The 17,427-nt window shown below is 48.3% G+C and overlaps 1 protein-coding gene across 1 annotated transcript in view; it reads left to right on the forward strand.

Moving 5' to 3' along the window:
- Positions 1-14,061, forward strand: part of stmn2b (stathmin 2b) — a 73,508-nt gene extending 59,447 nt beyond the window's left edge. The window contains exon 5 of the mRNA XM_085993217.1: positions 13,234-14,061. Within this exon, the coding sequence (XP_085849343.1) occupies positions 13,234-13,293 (60 nt within the window). The 3' untranslated portion in view covers positions 13,294-14,061. The remainder of the gene's footprint in view (positions 1-13,233) is intronic.
- The last annotated feature ends 3,366 nt before the right edge of the window (positions 14,062-17,427 follow it).

The raw sequence follows: 17,427 nt of genomic DNA on the forward strand, positions 1-17,427 counted from the left end.
GAGAGAGACTGTGAATGAACTGAAAGAGAAAGCAAGAAGGGCTTTCTATGCCATTAAAAAATCAATCCAAATAGAAATCCCAATTAGCATTTGGCTCAAAATTTTCAAATCAGTAATTGAACCAATTGCACTCTATGGCAGTGAGGTGTGGGGACCGCTAACACAACAAGAATTTGCAAAATGGGACAAACACCCAATTGAGATCCTACATGCAGAATTCTGTAAAAGTATACTCCGGACTCAAAGGAAAACCGTAAACAATGCATGCAGGGCAGAACTAGGCCAATATCCATTAATAATCACTATCCAAAAAAGAGCCACCAAATTTTGGAAACACCTAGAAATGAGCAACCCCCAATGCTATCACTACGAAGCCCTGAAATGCCAAGAGAGGACCATAAAGAAGAATACCCTCAGTCAACTAGTCCTGGGACTCAGTGAAGTAACTGCTAACTTCAATTTTTTTTTCAATTCAAATCGCTTTATTGGCATGACAAGTTACATCTTATGTTGCCAAAGCATCGGAAAACATTCATGTTTGTTCACAAAAATACAGACCTATCCATACAGTGTATAAACAGATATATCCCTGAGTGTATAAATATACTTTCATATAATTTATATATACTCTTACCTTATCTTTAGTGGTTGTCCCTCTGTTTATGGCAAGCTGTAACATAGTGTGCCGCTAGTGTTACGCAATTTCTCTCTTCCCCTAGTAGATATGGGAGTTTTTGGTCGTCATTCAAATTTCTGAATTCCGGGCATATTTATGTAAATTTTGGGTAGAAATTCTCCCTTATGCCCTGATATTTTCTACAAGCTGTGAGGAAGTGCATCTCTGTCTCCACCATTCCCTGACTGCAGTGAGAGCATAACCAGCCCCAGGACAGTGACAGCGTAACACAAAGAATTCGACCCAACACAATCGTCGCTAAGCAAAAGGAAAAATATCTGTCATATTGGGCAGAAACAACAAAAACCCAAAGCAAACTCAATTGCTACTTGGCCCTAAACAGACAATACAACATGGCTGATTACCTGACCATGGTAAAGGATAGCAAACTGAGAAAAACTTTGACAATGTACAGACTTAGTGAACATAACCTGGCGATCGAAAAAGGTAGACACAGACAGACCCGGCTACCAAGAGAGGACAGGATATGCTCTCACTGCAGTCAGGGAGTGGTGGAGACAGAGATGCACTTCCTCACAGCTTGTAGAAAATATCAGGACATAAGGGAGAATTTCTACCCAAAATTCACAAAAATGTGCCGGAATTCAGAAATTTGAATGACGACCAAAAACTCCCATACCTACTAGGGGAAGAGAGAAATTGCATAACACTAGCGGCACACTATGTTACAGCTTGCCATAAACAGAGGGACAACCAGCAAATTTAAGAAAAGAGTATATATAAATTATATGAAAGTATATATTTATACACTCAGGGATATATCTGTTTATACACTGTATGGATAGATCTGTATTTTTGTGAATAAACATGAATGTTTTCGGATGCTTTGGCAACATAAGATGTAACTTGTCATGCCAATAAAGCGATTTGAATTGAATTGAATTGAGGGAGAGGGAAAGGGGGAGAGAGAGAGAGGGAAGGAGAGAGAGAGAGGGAAGGAGAGAGAGAGAGGGAAGGAGAGAGAGAGAGAGAGGGAAGGAGAGAGAGAGAGAGGGGGAAGGAGAGAGAGAGAGAGGGGGAAGGAGAGAGAGAGAGAGGGGGAAGGGGAGAGAGAGAGAGGGGGAAGGAGAGAGAGAGAGAGGGGGAAGGAGAGAGAGAGAGGGGGAAGGAGAGAGAGAGAGAGGGGGAAGGGGAGAGAGAGAGGGAAGGAGAGAGAGAGAGGGGGAAGGGGAGAGAGAGAGAGAGGGGGAAGGGGAGAGAGAGAGAGGGGGAAGGGGAGAGAGAGAGGGGGAAGGGGAGAGAGAGAGAGGGGGAAGGGGAGAGAGAGGGAAGGGGAGAGAGAGAGGGGGAAGGGGAGAGAGAGAGAGAGGGGGAAGGGGAGAGAAGGAGGGGGAAGGGGAGAGAGAGAGAGAGGGGGAAGGGGAGAGAAGGAGGGGGAAGGAGAAGGAGGGGGGAGGAGAGGGAGGGGGAAGGAGAGAGAAGGAGGGGGAAGGAGAGAGAGAGGGGGAAGGAGAGAGGGAGAGAGAGAGGGGGGCGAAGGCGAGAGAGAGGGGGGGAAGGAGAGAGAGAGGGGGAAGGAGAGAGAGAGGGGGAAGGAGAGAGAGATGGGGGGAAGGAGAGAGAGGGGGGAAGCAGAGAGAGAGAGAGAGGGAAGGGGGAGAGAGAGAGAGGGAAAGGGGGAGAGAGAGAGAGGGGGGGAAAGAGAGAGAGAGAGGGGGGAAGGAGAGAGAGAGAGGGGGGAAGGGGAAAGAGAGAGAGAGGGGGGAAGGGGAAAGAGAGAGAGGGGGGGAAGGGGAAAGAGAGAGAGGGGGGGAAGGGGAAGGAGAGAGAGAGGGGGGAAGGGGAAGGAGAGAGAGAGAGGGGGGGAAGGGGAAAGAGAGGGGGAGGGGAAGGAGAGAGAGAGGGGGAAGGAGAGAGAGAGAGAGGGGGAAGGGGGGAGAGAGAGAAAGAGAGAGAAGGGGGGAGAGAAAGGGGGGAGAGAGAGAAGGGGGGAGAGAGAGAAAGGGGGAAGGGGGGAGAGAAAGAGGAAGGGGAGAGAGAGAGGGGGGAAGGGGGGGAGAGAGAGGGAAGGGGGAGAGAGAGAGAGAGGGGGAAGGGGGGAGAGAGAGAGAGAGGGGGAAGGGGGGAGAGAGAGAGAGAGGGGGAAGGGGGGAGAGAGAGAGGGGGAAGGGGGGAGAGAGAGAGAGAGGGGGAAGGGGGGAGAGAGAGAGAGGGGGAAGGGGGGAGAGCGAGAGGGGGAAGGGGAGAGAGAGAGAGGGGGAAGGGGGAGAGAGAGAGAGGGGGAAGGGGGGAGAGAGAGAGGGGGAAGGGGAGAGAGAGAGGGGGGAAGGGGGAGAGAGAGAGAGGGGAAGGGGGAGAGAGAGAGGGGGAAGGGGGAGGGAGAGAGAGAGGGGGAGGGAGAGAGAGAGGGGGAAGGGGGAGGGAGAGAGAGAGGGGGAAGGGGAGGGAGAGAGAGGGGGAAGGGGGAGGGAGAGAGAGAGGGGGAAGGGGGAGGAGAGAGAGAGGGGGAAGGGGGAGGGAGAGAGAGAGGGGGAAGGGATGAGAGAGAGAGGGGGAAGGGATGAGAGAGAGAGAGGGGAAGGGATGAGAGAGAGAGAGGGGGAAGGGATGAGAGAGAGAGGGGGAAGGGATGAGAGAGAGAGGGGGAAGGGGGGGAGAGAGAGAGGGGGTGGGGGGAGAGAGAGAGGGGGAGGGGGAGAGAGAGAGGGGGAGGGGGGGAGAGAGAGAGGGGGAAGGGGGAGAAAGAGTGGGGGAAGGGGAGAGAGAGAGGGGGGGAAGGGGGTGAGAGAGAGGGGGAGGGGGAGAGAGAGTGGGGGAGAGAGTGTGGGGGGGGTTGGGGGTGAGGAGAGTGGGGGAAGGGGGAGAGAGAGGGGGAAGGGGGAGAGAGAGTGTGGGGGGGAAGGGGGAGAGAGAGAGAGGGGGATGGGGGAGAGTGAGGGGGGGAAGGGGGAGAGAGAGAGAGGGGGAAGGGGAGAGAGAGAGGGGGGAAGGGGAGAGAGAGAGGGGGAAGGGGGAGAGAGAGAGGGGGGAAGGGGGGAGAGAGAGAGGGGAAGCGAGAGAGAGAGAGGGGGAAGGGGGAGAGAGAGAGAGAGAGGGGGAAGGGGGGACAGAGAGAGAGAGAGGGAGGGGGAAGGAGAGGGGGGGGGGAAGGAGAGAGAGGGGGGAAGGAGAGAGAGGGGGGAAGGTGAGAGAGGGGGGAAGGAGAGAGTGAGGGGGAAGGAGAAAGAGAGAGGGAGAGAGAGAGAGAGGGGGAAGGAGAGAGAGAGAGAGAGGGGGAAGGAGAAAGAGGGGAAGGAGAGAGAGAGGGGGAAGGAGAGAGGGGGAAGGAGAGAGAGAGAGGGAAGGAGATGAGAGAGAGGGGGAGGGGGAAGGTGAGAGAGAGAGAGAGAGAGGGGGAGGGTGAGAGAGAGAGAGAGAGGGGGAAGGAGAGAGAGAGAGAGGGGGAAAGAGAGTGGGTGTTGGTGAGAGAGAGTGAGTGTGGGGGAAGGAGAGAGAGACTGGAGGAGAGAGAGAGAGAGAGAGAGAGAGAGAGACTGGGGGGGGAGAGAGAGAGAGAGGGACTAGGGGGGAGAGAGAGACGCCGCCGCTCACCTGCTCGCTTCCCTCTTCCCCCGGGCTTTCGGGCTGCGCGGGGAAGAGAGAGAGAGAGAGAGACTGGGGGGGGGAGAGTGAGACGCCGCCACTCACCTCGCTTCCCTCTTCCCCCGGGCTTTCGGGCCGCACGGGGAAGAGAGAGAGAGAGACTGGGGGGGAAAGTGAGATGCCGCCGCTCACCTGCGCGCTTCCCTCTCCCCCGGGCTTTCGGGCTGCGCGGGGAAGAGAGAGCTTGGAGGCAGGCAGCCGGCGCCGCAGAATGTGAGAGAGGCCCGGGCCCGGTTGCCGGGCTAACCCTACTCCCCCGCCCTCCTGAGCGGCTACAGAATGTGAGAGCGGCCCAGGCCCGGTTGCCGGGGTAACCCTCCTCCCCCCCCTCTCCGCCCTCCTGAGCGGCCACAGGCTGTGAGAGAGGCCCGGGCCCGGTTGCTGGGGAAAACCTTCCCTCCACCCCCGCCCTCCTGAGCGGCTACAGGCTGAGAGAGAGGCCCGGTTGCCGGGGAAACCCTTCCCCACCTCAACTCGCTCCCAAAATCCCCTCCACACACACACAAAGTGGGAAAAATAAATCAATAGTTAGGAATCAAGATGGCCACCACTCACCTCAGCTCAGAAGGATTAGGCCCGCCCACACACGCAATGAAACGCCCCCTGTGACTCACCGATTGGTCAACCATCAGGTCACTCAACTGTAGGATTGGTCAAACATCACGTCACTCAACGCTATCCCCTGTAGGATTGGTCAACCATCACGTCACTCAACGCTATCCCCTGTAGGATTGGTCAACCATCACGTCACTCAACACTATCCCCTGTAGGATGCCCCACCCACACACACAATGAAACGCCCCCCGTGACACACCGATTGGTCAACGCTATCCCCTGTACGATTGGTTAACCATCATGTCACTCAACGCTAATGAGCGGAGTTGTCCCTTTTTTTGAACATTTTTTGTATACTGTCCGAATAATTTTCGTCTGACCAAAAAGTAAATACGCCTATCACGCTCCACTAATCATAAGCTTTCTTTTGATATAACATATGTGTAGGTACGCTCTATAACTTTTGAGTGTATAGCGGACATACTGACAGACAGACAGACAGACAGACAGACACCACGACCCGTTTATATATAGATAGATAGATAGATAGATACCAAAGAACTGATGAGGAGCTGGATTTTCCTTTTCTAAACTGCCTGATATTGGGTGGTTTTGTGGTGTTAAAGCGAGGGGGGGAAAAAGAGCTTGTGCACCCAGCCCCAACAAATGCGCATCAGAATCTTTCACCCAGAAAATCACCATTCACCATTACCGTCAACCCTGCCATAAACAAATTGGTGGCTGTGACCAAGCTTGCAATTTCCCCAATTTAGCAGCCAAACCCATGATCAGGAAATACTGCCACTATATCAGTATATCAGTCCCTGTGCTGGATACCACATTGAGGAGGCCATTGTTGGAAATCTTTATCGCACATTTCTGGAGATTTATTTGGATGGTGACTTTTGGTTGTGGCTCTTGGGAGCTACACTGTAAAGATCACCTGCCATTTACAATGTATTGTGGGGAATTAAAGTTTTGGAGTGGAGAGCTGAATTCCCAATGGTAATCACTCTCTTCCTAAAGCTATGGAAATGCTTGTTTTCATCACATCAATACCAATTCCATTAGGTTTATAGATTTTTCCATGAAGCAATTCATTAGAAGGCTGCATATTCTGTGACATTCTCCAGGATGTCTGCAGGCACTGGCAAACTTCCAGTATAGTGTTGCAGATGTGGGTAATGGGCTCCTCCAACCTACACACTATCTCCACTGCCCGAACATGGGATCGATCTTCCATGATCATTTGTCTTTTTTGAAAACTGGGTCCCTGAGATCTGGGTCTCTAGGCTCTTCAACTAAAGGCAATCCTTTCTCCCGGAGATATAGCTGGCTCTTCCTCTTCCCCTCCCAGCTCCAGTACTCACACTCTGTAGTAGCTCCTCTCTCTCACTAACTACATTCCCCCATGTGGATATATCTGGCCTAATGCTGGAATAAATATGGTGCCATGATGGAGTGAGTGAGGATGCTGCCTGAGTAGTTGCGAAGGAGCTGCAGGCTGCTCATCAGATGCTTCATCTTCAATGCCTGCTGCTCCTGGAAGGGCAACACCGGACGGTAGGCAATCCACACCATTACCAAGCTTCCACTACCTCCCCTGTGTGTCTACCAAGGAACTGAATAGTTTAAGGGCCTGATCATTGCCGCTTCTTCCCACCTCACCACCACCGCCCCAGCCCCCCGACCCCACCCCCACTATAACACTTCTTTGCTGTTAATTGTGGGTGGCCATTTCATTTGCAAGGAGAATACTGACTGAGTAAGGCAACGGATTGGCTCAACATTTAGCGGTCGATTTTAACCCGCCCCCCGCCCAGCGGGAACAGTGTGGGCAGGGGGTAAGATGGAGGTAGGAGTTCACGCCACATTCCTGACACATTTCCACCCCTCACCATTTTTACTTATCTGTCTTCAGGCACAGGAAGGCTGCCTGCTCCAGAGGAGCGGGGGCCTAATTTAAATGGCAGTTTTGCACCCCGATGGTGTCATCAGTGACATAATTCCCTCCAGCTTCAGTCGGGAGTCAGAAATGTAGCTCGAGCACGAGGCCTGGGAGTTAAAACCTCCTGAGCCCCATGCTCCGAAGGGGTCAATGGTTCGCCGCCCGCTTCAGCCCTTGCATTTCCCGGTTCCCACCCTGAGTTAAAATCGACCCTTTAATATTGCCCAGGTGTCGGCAGAGATACGATGTTGAGAATACTTTCAGCTGCAGGGTATGTATCAATCACTTTTCACTGTAACACCGCTACAATTGGTCCCGGAGTAGGGTACGGCACAGCAATATCATGGAATCGGGGAACATAGGAAGAAAATAGGAACAGCCCCTCGAGCCTGTTCTGCCATTCATTTAGATCATGGCTGATCTGTATCTTCATCTACCTGCCTTGGTTCCTTAGCCCTTAATACCTTTGCCTAATGAAAAATCGATCAATCTCAATTTTGAAATTTTCAGTTGACCCCCAGTCTCAACAGTTTTTTGGGGGAGAGAGTTCCAGATTTCCACTACCCATTGTGTGAAGAAGTGCTTCCTGAACATCACCTCTGAACGGCCTAGCTCTAATTTTAAGGCTATGCCCCCTTGTTCTGGACTCCTGTTGCTCTCTATCTACCCCTTCAAATCCTTTCATCATTAAACACCTCAATTAGATCACCCCTTATTCTTCTTTACTCATGGGAATACAAGCCTAGTCTATGTAACCTATCCTCGATTTAACCATTTAAGCCCCGGTACCATTCTGGTGAATCTGTGCTGCACCCCCTCCAAGGTCAATATATCCTTCCTGAGGAGCAGTGCCCAGAACTGAACGCAGTGCTCCAGATACGGTCTCACCGGAGTTTTATGGTGGGGAAAGTGTGTGTGGGATGTGAGGTCCATTATGAATACTTATCCATCGATTTAAGGTACACTATGAGGGCAGGGTGGGTGTGTCAGTGCATGATACTTCAAGCAATCTTTTAGGATGTGAATGAATGCTCATAATTTGACTTATGTTGACCAGCCTTGTGAGGTCCTAAACCCAGCTCCAGTGCTGTGGAGTGGTTGAGGCGGCACTGACTGACTGTGTCACTTCCTTCCATACTGTCTGCACCGCCCTCTTATAAGGTTTCTGTTCCTTGGTGCATCTAGCCAATCCCTCCTTGCCCTTGTCTCTGACATCAACACCTCCACAGATTTCTCTGAACATCTGGGTGCTTTTACCTCTGCAGCTGCCCCTGATGCTACATCTTTTCCTGCCATTGCCAGCCTGTTTCTGCTCGCTCTCTTCCTCCAATTCAACTGCTTCTGACCCTTTAATCAGCTGTAGTCGATTAAATGCTTCAGCTAATCTGCATTCCCCTGCTTCCCAACGGCGGTGGACCAGGCAGGAGAGGGAATACTGCTTGAAAACATGCTTTGCATACAATATGAGCTCCCCCCACCCCCACTCCGGGAAAATGGTATGGGTTCCTGGCAGTATTAGTACAGCGAAACAAATTAAATGATCCTAAACAATTAATTACAACAGCACAGGAAGAATCGGTACCAATCCAGCATTGTAACAGGACAGCAAATGCAAATATTAAACCCATTACTCTTAACTAACGAACTGCAATATCACAATTAGTGAGATAATTATTTCATACAATCACCAGTTGTGTGTGTGTTAAACTATTGAAGGAGTACATAGAAGGGAAAAACCTCCAGGGGAGTTGCTTCTGAATGTTATTCAGTTAAGTCTGCTGTAAATGTGTGTGTGTGTGTAAGTGAGGATCAGATCATGCTCAGCTATGATGAGCCTGTGGTTGAATAACCGAGTAACACTCACCTTCATGACCAGTGTGTAAAGAATTATATGTGGTATTGGAAGACCACTGCATATTATCATATGACACTTTCAAGAGAGGAGGGGAGAAAACAAGGAAAATAGTTTGGGCTGCATGTGAGTTTGAGATGGCATGTGTTCCAATAGTAACTTCCTTAACTCCTAATATGGTGGTTGTGGAAACAGTTTTGGAGCCATCTGTTCCTGTTTGCTCCTGTAATTTGCAAGCCCACCTATAAATTCCCATTATAATGCTCCTTTAAGATGGAACTTGTGTGGGGCCACCAGAAATGGGGCTGTTCTTGTAATTTCTTTGCTTTCATTATTAAATTCAATTATTTGCAAAATTATATATGATACAAATGTTATAATTGATTTTTTTTAATGGCCAGCAAAATGCCCATCACTCAACCCACTTGGCTGAGGTTTGTCAGTTCACAACACAGCCACTAGATGGAGCATGATACAATAGTAAAACACTGATCAGAGAAAGAATGGAGAACTGATGCAACAACAACAACTTGTATTTATATAGCGCCTTTAACACAGTAAAACATCCCATGGTGTTTCACAGGAGTATTAAAAGACAAAAAATTTGACACTGAGCCACATAAGGAGGAATTAGGGCAGGTGACCAAAAGCTTGGCCAAAGAGGTAGGTTTTAAGGAGTGTCTTAAAAGGAGGAGAGAGAGGTAGTGAGGTGGAGAGGTTTAGGCAGGGAATTCCAGAGCTTAGGGCCTAGACAACAGAAGGCAAGGCCACCAGTGGTTGAGCGATTATAATCAGGGATGCGCAAGAGGGCAGAATTAGAGAAGCGCAGCGATCTCGCGGGGAGTTGTGGGGCTGAAGGAGATTACAGAGATAGGAAAGGGCAAGGCCATGGAGGGATTTGAAAACAAGGATGAGAATTTTGAAATCGAGGCGCTGCTTAATCGGCAGCCAATGTAGGTCAGCGAGCACAGGTGATGGGTGAACGGGACTTGGTGAGAGTTAGGACACAGGCAGCTAAGTTTTGGATCACCTCAAGTTTACATAGGGTAGAATGTGGGAGGCCAACCAGGAGTGCGTTGGAATAGTCAAGTCTAGAGATAAAAAAGGCATGGATGAGGGTTTCAGCAGTGAATGAGCTGAGGTAAGGGCGGAGACGGGCGATGTTACGGAGGTGGAAATAGGCGGTATTTGTTATGCTGCGGATATGTGGTCGGAAGCTCATTTCAGGGTCAGATATGACACCAAGGTTGCGCAGTGTGGTACAGCCTCAGACAGATGTTAGGGAGAGGGATGGAGTCAGTGGCTAGGGAATGGAGTTTGTGGCGGGGACTGAAAACAATGGCTTCGGTCTTCCCAATATTTAATTGGAGAAAATTTCTGCTCATCCAGTGCTGGATATCGGACAAGCAGTCTGACAATTTAGAAACTGTGGAGGGGTCGAGAGAAGTGGTAGCTGGGTGTCATCAGCGTACATGTGGAAACTGACGCTGTGTTTTCTGATGCTGTCACCAAGGGACAACATGTAGATGAGAAATAGGAGGGGGCCTAGGATAGATCCTTGTGGGACACCAGAGGTAACGATGCAGGAGCGGGAAGAGAAGCCATTGCAGGTGATTCTCTGCTTATGATTAGATAAGAATGGAACCAGGCGAGTGCAGTCCCACCCAGCTGGACGACGGTGAGAGGTGTTGGAGAAGGATGGAGTGGTCAACCGTGTCAAAGGCTGCAGACAAGTCAAGAAGGATGAAGAGAGATAGTTTACTTTTGTCACAGTCACAAAGGATTTCATTTGTGACTTTGAGAGCCGTTTCGGTACTGTGGCTGGGGCGGAAACCTGATTGGAGGGATTCAAACATGGAATTGCGGGAAAGGTGGGCACAGATTTGGGAGGCGACAACACGATCAAGGACTTTGGAGAGGAAAGGAAGGTTGGAGATGGGGCGGTAGTTTGCAAGGACGGAGGGGTCAAGGGTTGTTTTTTTGAGGAGAGGGATGATGATGGTAGATTTGAGGGAGTGGGGGACAGTATCTGAAGAGAGAAAACCATTAACAGTATCAGCTAACATGGGAGCCGGAAAAGGAAGTTGGGTGGTCAGCAGTTTGGTGGGAATAGGGCTGAGGGATTAGGAAGTGGGACAAAACGGATTCTATTGCCAGTCTTCATTACTGGGGTGGGGGTGGTATCTCATTTTAAGGCTTTTTTTTTTAATTCTTGTGATTATACCCTCATTCTTCTGGAAAGTATAGTTTTTAGTTCTCTTTTTGCCACAGTTGCTGCAGTACGTCTGTAACCCAGCCAATTCACCCCCTCAATATTAGCTGGAGTGACAGACATGAGTGAACTGATTACATCTGTCACTGTGCTGTCCCGGCGGCACAACAAGATGGAGGTGGAAAGGATTCACAGTAAATCACACCGGCATTTGTCTGTAGGTGCACCCTCCCCCTTCCACACTTTGGAACATAGCACAAAAATATTAGGTGCTCACGGAGATTAAACAAGAGAAATTATTCAAAACTTAAACTCATTCCTATCCTTTTACCAACTCCGGACACCCCAGCACCGCCAAATAAATGCAAACACTACAGCGGGATAGGCCAAACACCAAGATCTTCAGCTGCTGCCTGAAACGGGTGCAAATTTGGCAGAGTGGCCACACCACCTGGCCATTGCCAGCATCGGGAGGCCCAACCTGTGAGCTATGGGTGGCAAACGGAACCCCTGCTGCAGCTTACCAGGTGTGGGGGGCAGAACCTCGGCCGGCTCCCACACGGAGAAGTCCGACAGGTTGGGTTTAGGGGGCGGGGAGGTTTTCCCGGGGAAGGAGCATCATACGGGCCGGCCCGGCAGTGGACCGGGGTTTTTTTTTTGTCGATCCAAGAGAAGCACTCCTGCTGTTCCTGGCCACACAAAAATAAAAATTACAAATTTCCTGGGCTGCTTTCTGAGCAGACTCCAAAAGTCTAAGGATCGCTGCTTAATCCGCTCAATGGGCGGTATAAATGGGTGGAGCTGGCACAAGCTCCGCTCTTTCATACCTGAAAGTCGCAACCAGGGTCCGACAACTGGTGTAGTTCCCTGGTTTGCATATTTAAGCCTCTTCTGCCTGTTTGAGATGGGCGGGCTGCTCACCCGTTTACAGCCCCGCCTAAAAATGGCATCAGACGGGACTCGGGTGGCCACGTCTCCAACCCCCCAGACAAGACGTCTCGTCTCCAACCCCCCAGACAAGACGTCTCGTCTCCAACCCCCCAGACAAGATGTCTCGTCTCCAACCCCCCAGACAAGACGTCTCGTCTCCAACCCCCCAGACAAGACGTCTCGTCTCCAACCCCCCAGACAAGACGTCTCGTCTCCAACCCCCCAGACAAGACGTCTCGTCTCCAACCCCCCAGACAAGACGTCTCGTCTCCAACCCCCCAGACAAGACGTCTCGTCTCCAACCCCCCAGACAAGACGTCTCGTCTCCAACCCCCCAGACAAGACGTCTCGTCTCCAACCCCCCCAGACAAGACGTCTCGTCTCCAACCCCCCAGACAAGACGTCTCGTCTCCAACCCCCCAGACAAGACGTCTCGTCTCCAACCCCCCAGACAAGACGTCTCGCCTCCAACCCCCCAGACAAGACGTCTCGCCTCCAACCCCCCAGACAAGACGTCTCGTCTCCAACCCCCCAGACAAGACGTCTCCAACCCCCCAGACAAGACGTCTCCAACCCCCCTATTTTCAGGTGAGAAATGGGCAACCAGCGGTTGAAAATCGGCCACACCCCCTCAGATTTCTTTTAAAAGAGTGAAGCCTACTTCTACTAGCAAGATTTCTTGGGGGTAATATTGAGTTTGGGCAATAGTGTAAAACGGGCAATAGTGTAAAACGGGCAATATTCTGTTATACATCTCTCCCGAAAACAGAAATGAAAATCCAGAGATGTATAACGGGTGGCACATCCGAGATCGCCGGTTTTACACTATTGCCCAAACTCAGTATTACCTCCCTTCATTTTCCGAACAGGCAGGGATTTCTCCAGGTTTGTTCCTAAGATGAGGCATCATGGTGTTACTGACCAAAGCAAAACCCAACACGGAAAACCCCTATCACAGTGCCATCCACAGGCCTATTGGGTATTGCAGCTAAATGGGGACACTTTTAAATTGGGATTATCAATCGGACCAGGTTCACATCAGAGTTTTCAATGCATTTGAAATGGAATGTTTTGATCCACCTACTATTTCTAACATGTAATAGATATTTCAACACATAATATTAGCAACTCTACTGACAATAAAGCTACTTAAATATGACTTAACTGTTTTGAATCTTCCTTTGAAACAGCTTTATTAATCATTCTTTGTTTCAGGTCACTTCTTTTCATCTGACATTTACTTTTTTTGTCTTGCTTTTCTCTGTGATGACTTAATTTAGACCTGTGATGCAATTTACCTCTTCCAATGAGGGCAGCAGAGGTTGATGTAATGTCTGCAGCCATGTACCAATGATCACATTGCACCATTTTCACTCACGCATTATTAGTAACGCAGTGCACTGCAGGGAGACTGCATGAGCATTATAATTAGTAAACGTGTCTCATTATCCTCACAGGAGAGGCATGCCACAGAGGTCCGCAGGAACAAGGAACTTCGGGTCGAGATCTCCGGCTGAGAGCTGATGACTGATGCATTTCACCATCCTGAACCAAGCCTTCCACCTGTATATTCTGGATAGTGATACATTAGTATGGGAGTCATAAGACATGGTTTAAAAAAAATCAATTATTATAATCAAAGTTTTAGTTTAAAAAAAATTACACAAAGAAAAGTGAACCAATCAATTTGCAAAATGATTTGCTTGATGTGGAAACACAACTTGGGTCTTGTTTTGTAAATACCTACTTTTTTGTTAACAATCTTAGTATTGCATTATACAAGCTGTTTCATATCTTAATGCGTCCTGCAACAGGCTCTTTATGTTGTCTCCTTCCACTGATTTAACATTGCTAGATCTGCTCTTTGGAAGCTCTGTACTCATCAGTATATAGAGAGAACCTGAGGAATATCAAGGTCAGATAGTCAATGGTGCTAGTGACTTCTGCGTATACGTCAACCCAGAACTGCCATGTTCTGTATTCCACAACACACACTGGCCTTGACCCTTCACTCTCAAGCAACATGGTCTGTTTTTCCTTTGTTCAAATCCCGTTGATCTGTGAGCAGGGCGTTGTACTGGTCTTTTTGAGGTGTTGGGGGGGGGGGGATTGTGCCAAGTAAGGTCACTAAGAGCACCCAAGACCCTACAAATTAGTTCCAGCTGTTAAAGTTATTACCTAGAAGGTTGCTGCCTGCTTATTCTAATCTTCATTAGTGGTATTTTCATGTATGTCATTGTGAGCAAGCTGTGATAATAAAGAATGGAGTTCTGTGAACTGTAAAATGTTCAGTCTGTTCATTGCTTTATTCTCCTCTGAGTGCTGACTCTGTCTTCATAACACAGTGACAGACTTTTGATCATTTTAAAGGAATATCTTTTGTTCTAAGTGGGTCAGCAAGGCATTCCCCAATGGCTCAGCTAGCAGATGATGTGGTACCAGGCCATTAGGAACAGGAGTAGGCCATTCAGCCCCTGGAGCCTACTCCACCATTCAGTCAGAGCATGGCTGGTCTGTACCTCAACTTTATTTACCCATCTTTGCTGCACATTCCTTGAAGAATGTGAAGAATGACTGCTTGGTGAAGGCACCAAAGAGCTACCATACTCACAGGAGCTGTGGTCTTTGAATAGGAGGGGCAAAGATGGGTGCACACCATGGGGGTCATTTTGACTGTGTGCTAGTGTAAACCACGTGATAGTAAGTCGGCAGCCCATCTCTCCCAATTTATGTTTCTATTGAAGGCAATGGAGATATTAATAGGGCAAGAAGTAAAATGGACTGCCGACTCGCAATCGCCCATTTTACACAATCGCCCAAAGTCAAAATTACCCCCAATATTTCGAATTTAGTCTCAACAATAGAGAAGTGAAAACAGAAAATACTGGAAATACGCGGCAAGTCCATCAGCCTCTGTAAAGACAGTTAATATTTCAGGAGTAACCCTTTTTCGGAAGTCCAGTTTTAATGAAGGTGCGCACCTGAAACTACAACAGGCTTCAGTTGCCCTGGGTACGGAGGAAAAAAATCCACCCTGGTTTCCACTCTTCATTGCTATGCAATAAATAATGCTGCGGGTGAGAGCCGCCTCGGATAGGGCAGTGACACCCTCTGTGATTGAATAGCCTGCCAAAATTCAAATATTGGTTCACGCATAAACAATGGCTCCTTGGGTAAAGTGACAAAGGACAGCCGACACTTGTGTACACCAGCAAGAGTCAACTCCTCCAGGGCTGAAAGGGAGAAAAGAGGGGGATAAAATGAATTTCTTTTTTTAATTGGTAAACTAACTGTCAAAATGCAATTATACGTAAAAATGCTTGCTGCGGTTCCTTTTTATTCCTTCTATTTTCTGGCATTTTTTAGTCTGACTTTAGTTTTACTCCTTTCTATCCAATCACTCATTTCCACTTATTCAACCCCTTCCAACTTATTTATCTTCGATGTACAATATAAAACTGGTACATCTACATGTACTTCCTGTCTGTCAAAGTTCAGGTATGATACTCTGGTGTCATACGTTGGTGATTGGTTCAAAATCAAACAGCCACAAATCAGAAATGAGGAAGTAGGGGTGGATAAATCAAAAGCAAGTAAAAATTCTGGAAGCTTTTCGGGCAAATGTTTCAGAAAGACTAGGCTAATTATGAACATCTACGCTTTTGTTTATACTTTCAGATCAAAAACATTCTAATTAAAGCCTTTTTTGAGCAAACTTTTTTCAAATGAAACTATTATCAAACTCACCACAGTGCTGGCAAATTCCAGGACCCCACCTCAGATGAGTCTAGCTCCAGGACCACCCCTCTCCCTGTCCTACCAACGCCCACGACCATCCCGGGGCCTCTAAACCCCATGGTCCACAGCTAAGTCTGGCCAGGCACATGTTGCCGACCATCTTGCTAAGCATCCTGGGCTTTAAAAATTGATAAGAGGTAAATGAATAGATATGTAATGGAACATAAAATAATAATAAGTAAGGACACAGTTAGAGCTTTCATGTAAAAATGGACACAGCCGCAGAAGTTGACCCTGAAAATATTGGTGAAAATCCCAGATTGCCATCCAATAAAACCCCACTTTGACTCAGTCAGTCAGTGCAAATTAGTGGGCCTAATAATAATACACGCTCATTCCATGGCATAACATCCCTACTGTTATAAAACGTCACCACAACAACACAAAAGAAACTTGCATTTACATAGCACCTTTCACAATCTCAGGATGTCCAAAAGTGCTTTACAGCTAATGAGTACTTTTGAAGTGTAGTCACTGTTGTAAAGTAGGAAGCATGGCAGCCAATTTGTGCACAGCAAGGTCCCACAAACACCAACGAAATAAACAGTCAGATTGACTATTTTAAGTGTTGGTTGAGCAGGACACCAGACAATCTACGCTGCTCTTCTTCGAATAGTGCTGTGGAATCCTTTACATCCACCTGAGAGGGCAGATGGGGTCTCGGTTTAATGTCTTATCCGAAAGACAGCACTCTCTCAGTGCTACACTGAAGTGTCAGCATAGATTATGAGCTCAAGTCTCTGGAGTAGGAGTTGAACCCACAACCTTCTGATTCAGAGGTGAGAGTATTGCCACTGAGCCACAGCTGACACAAAGGCAATCTGCTGGTAATACTCTAAAAATAGTTCCCCCCGCCACCAAATTCTTAGCACAAGTGCCAATGAGCAGACTTCCCACTTGCATAAGCCCAAACCAAGATACCATATCCCAAATCCCAGGGACAGGGTCACTCGTATAACCATGGTGGGCACATCACACCTGCAAGGGCACTACAGTGACTGCACGCCACACTACACCAGCCAGAAGCCAGTGCAGCCCATTGCCATGAGATGCCCCCAAGGCCTTCTGAACCAAACAAAAGAAATTGGAAGAAAAACTCTTCATTCCCAATGAAGCCATTGTGCATTGGAGATTCATCACCTTAGTCTAGTAAAGGTTTGAAGCCTTCAGAGGCCCATAACAAAACCTACCATAGTTCTCAATGGGCATAGGTTCCGTTGGGTTTATCAGGAGATGTACTTGGTGCAATTTCAATGGGAAGCCTGGAAACTTCCAAGGACACGCTCCCTTGACGTTTAATGGGAGGTGTGATAATATTGGTGAAAGAGGGAATGCATGGTGTAGAGAGGACTGATGGGCACAAAGAGGTTCAGAACATGATTTGCAATCAAAGACAAAAAAGGGAGTGTTACATTAAAGAGGTTGTACCACAGGCCCCCTTATTGTGACAGGGAAACAGAAGAGGAAACCTGTAGACCAATGAGAGAAGTGAGTAGGAATAACAAAGTTATTATTCCAGATTTTAATTATCCACTCATTGATTGGGACAGGGAAGGATTAAATGGAGAAACGGAAATAGAATTCCTAAAATGTGTGTAGGAGTCCTCTCTCGAGCAGTATGTTCTAATCATTACAAGAGGGGGGCATTGCTATATCTAGTTATGAGTAATGAAATAAACCAGGTAGATGGTTAAATAGCACCTTGGGAATAGTGACCATAACATGATAAGGTTTGAGATCCAAATACATTGAGGAAAAGTTAGTACAAAAATAAGGGCACCAAATTGGAAGAGGGTAGATTTTAGAAAGTTGAGGAGTGAGCTAGCTGAGGTGAGGTGGAAAGAGAAATTTGA

This window comes from Somniosus microcephalus, chromosome 7 (genome assembly GCF_052327205.1).
Source record: "Somniosus microcephalus isolate GS21.2 chromosome 7, FLI_Smic_1.0, whole genome shotgun sequence".
Classification (NCBI taxonomy): Eukaryota; Metazoa; Chordata; class Chondrichthyes; order Squaliformes; family Somniosidae; genus Somniosus; species Somniosus microcephalus.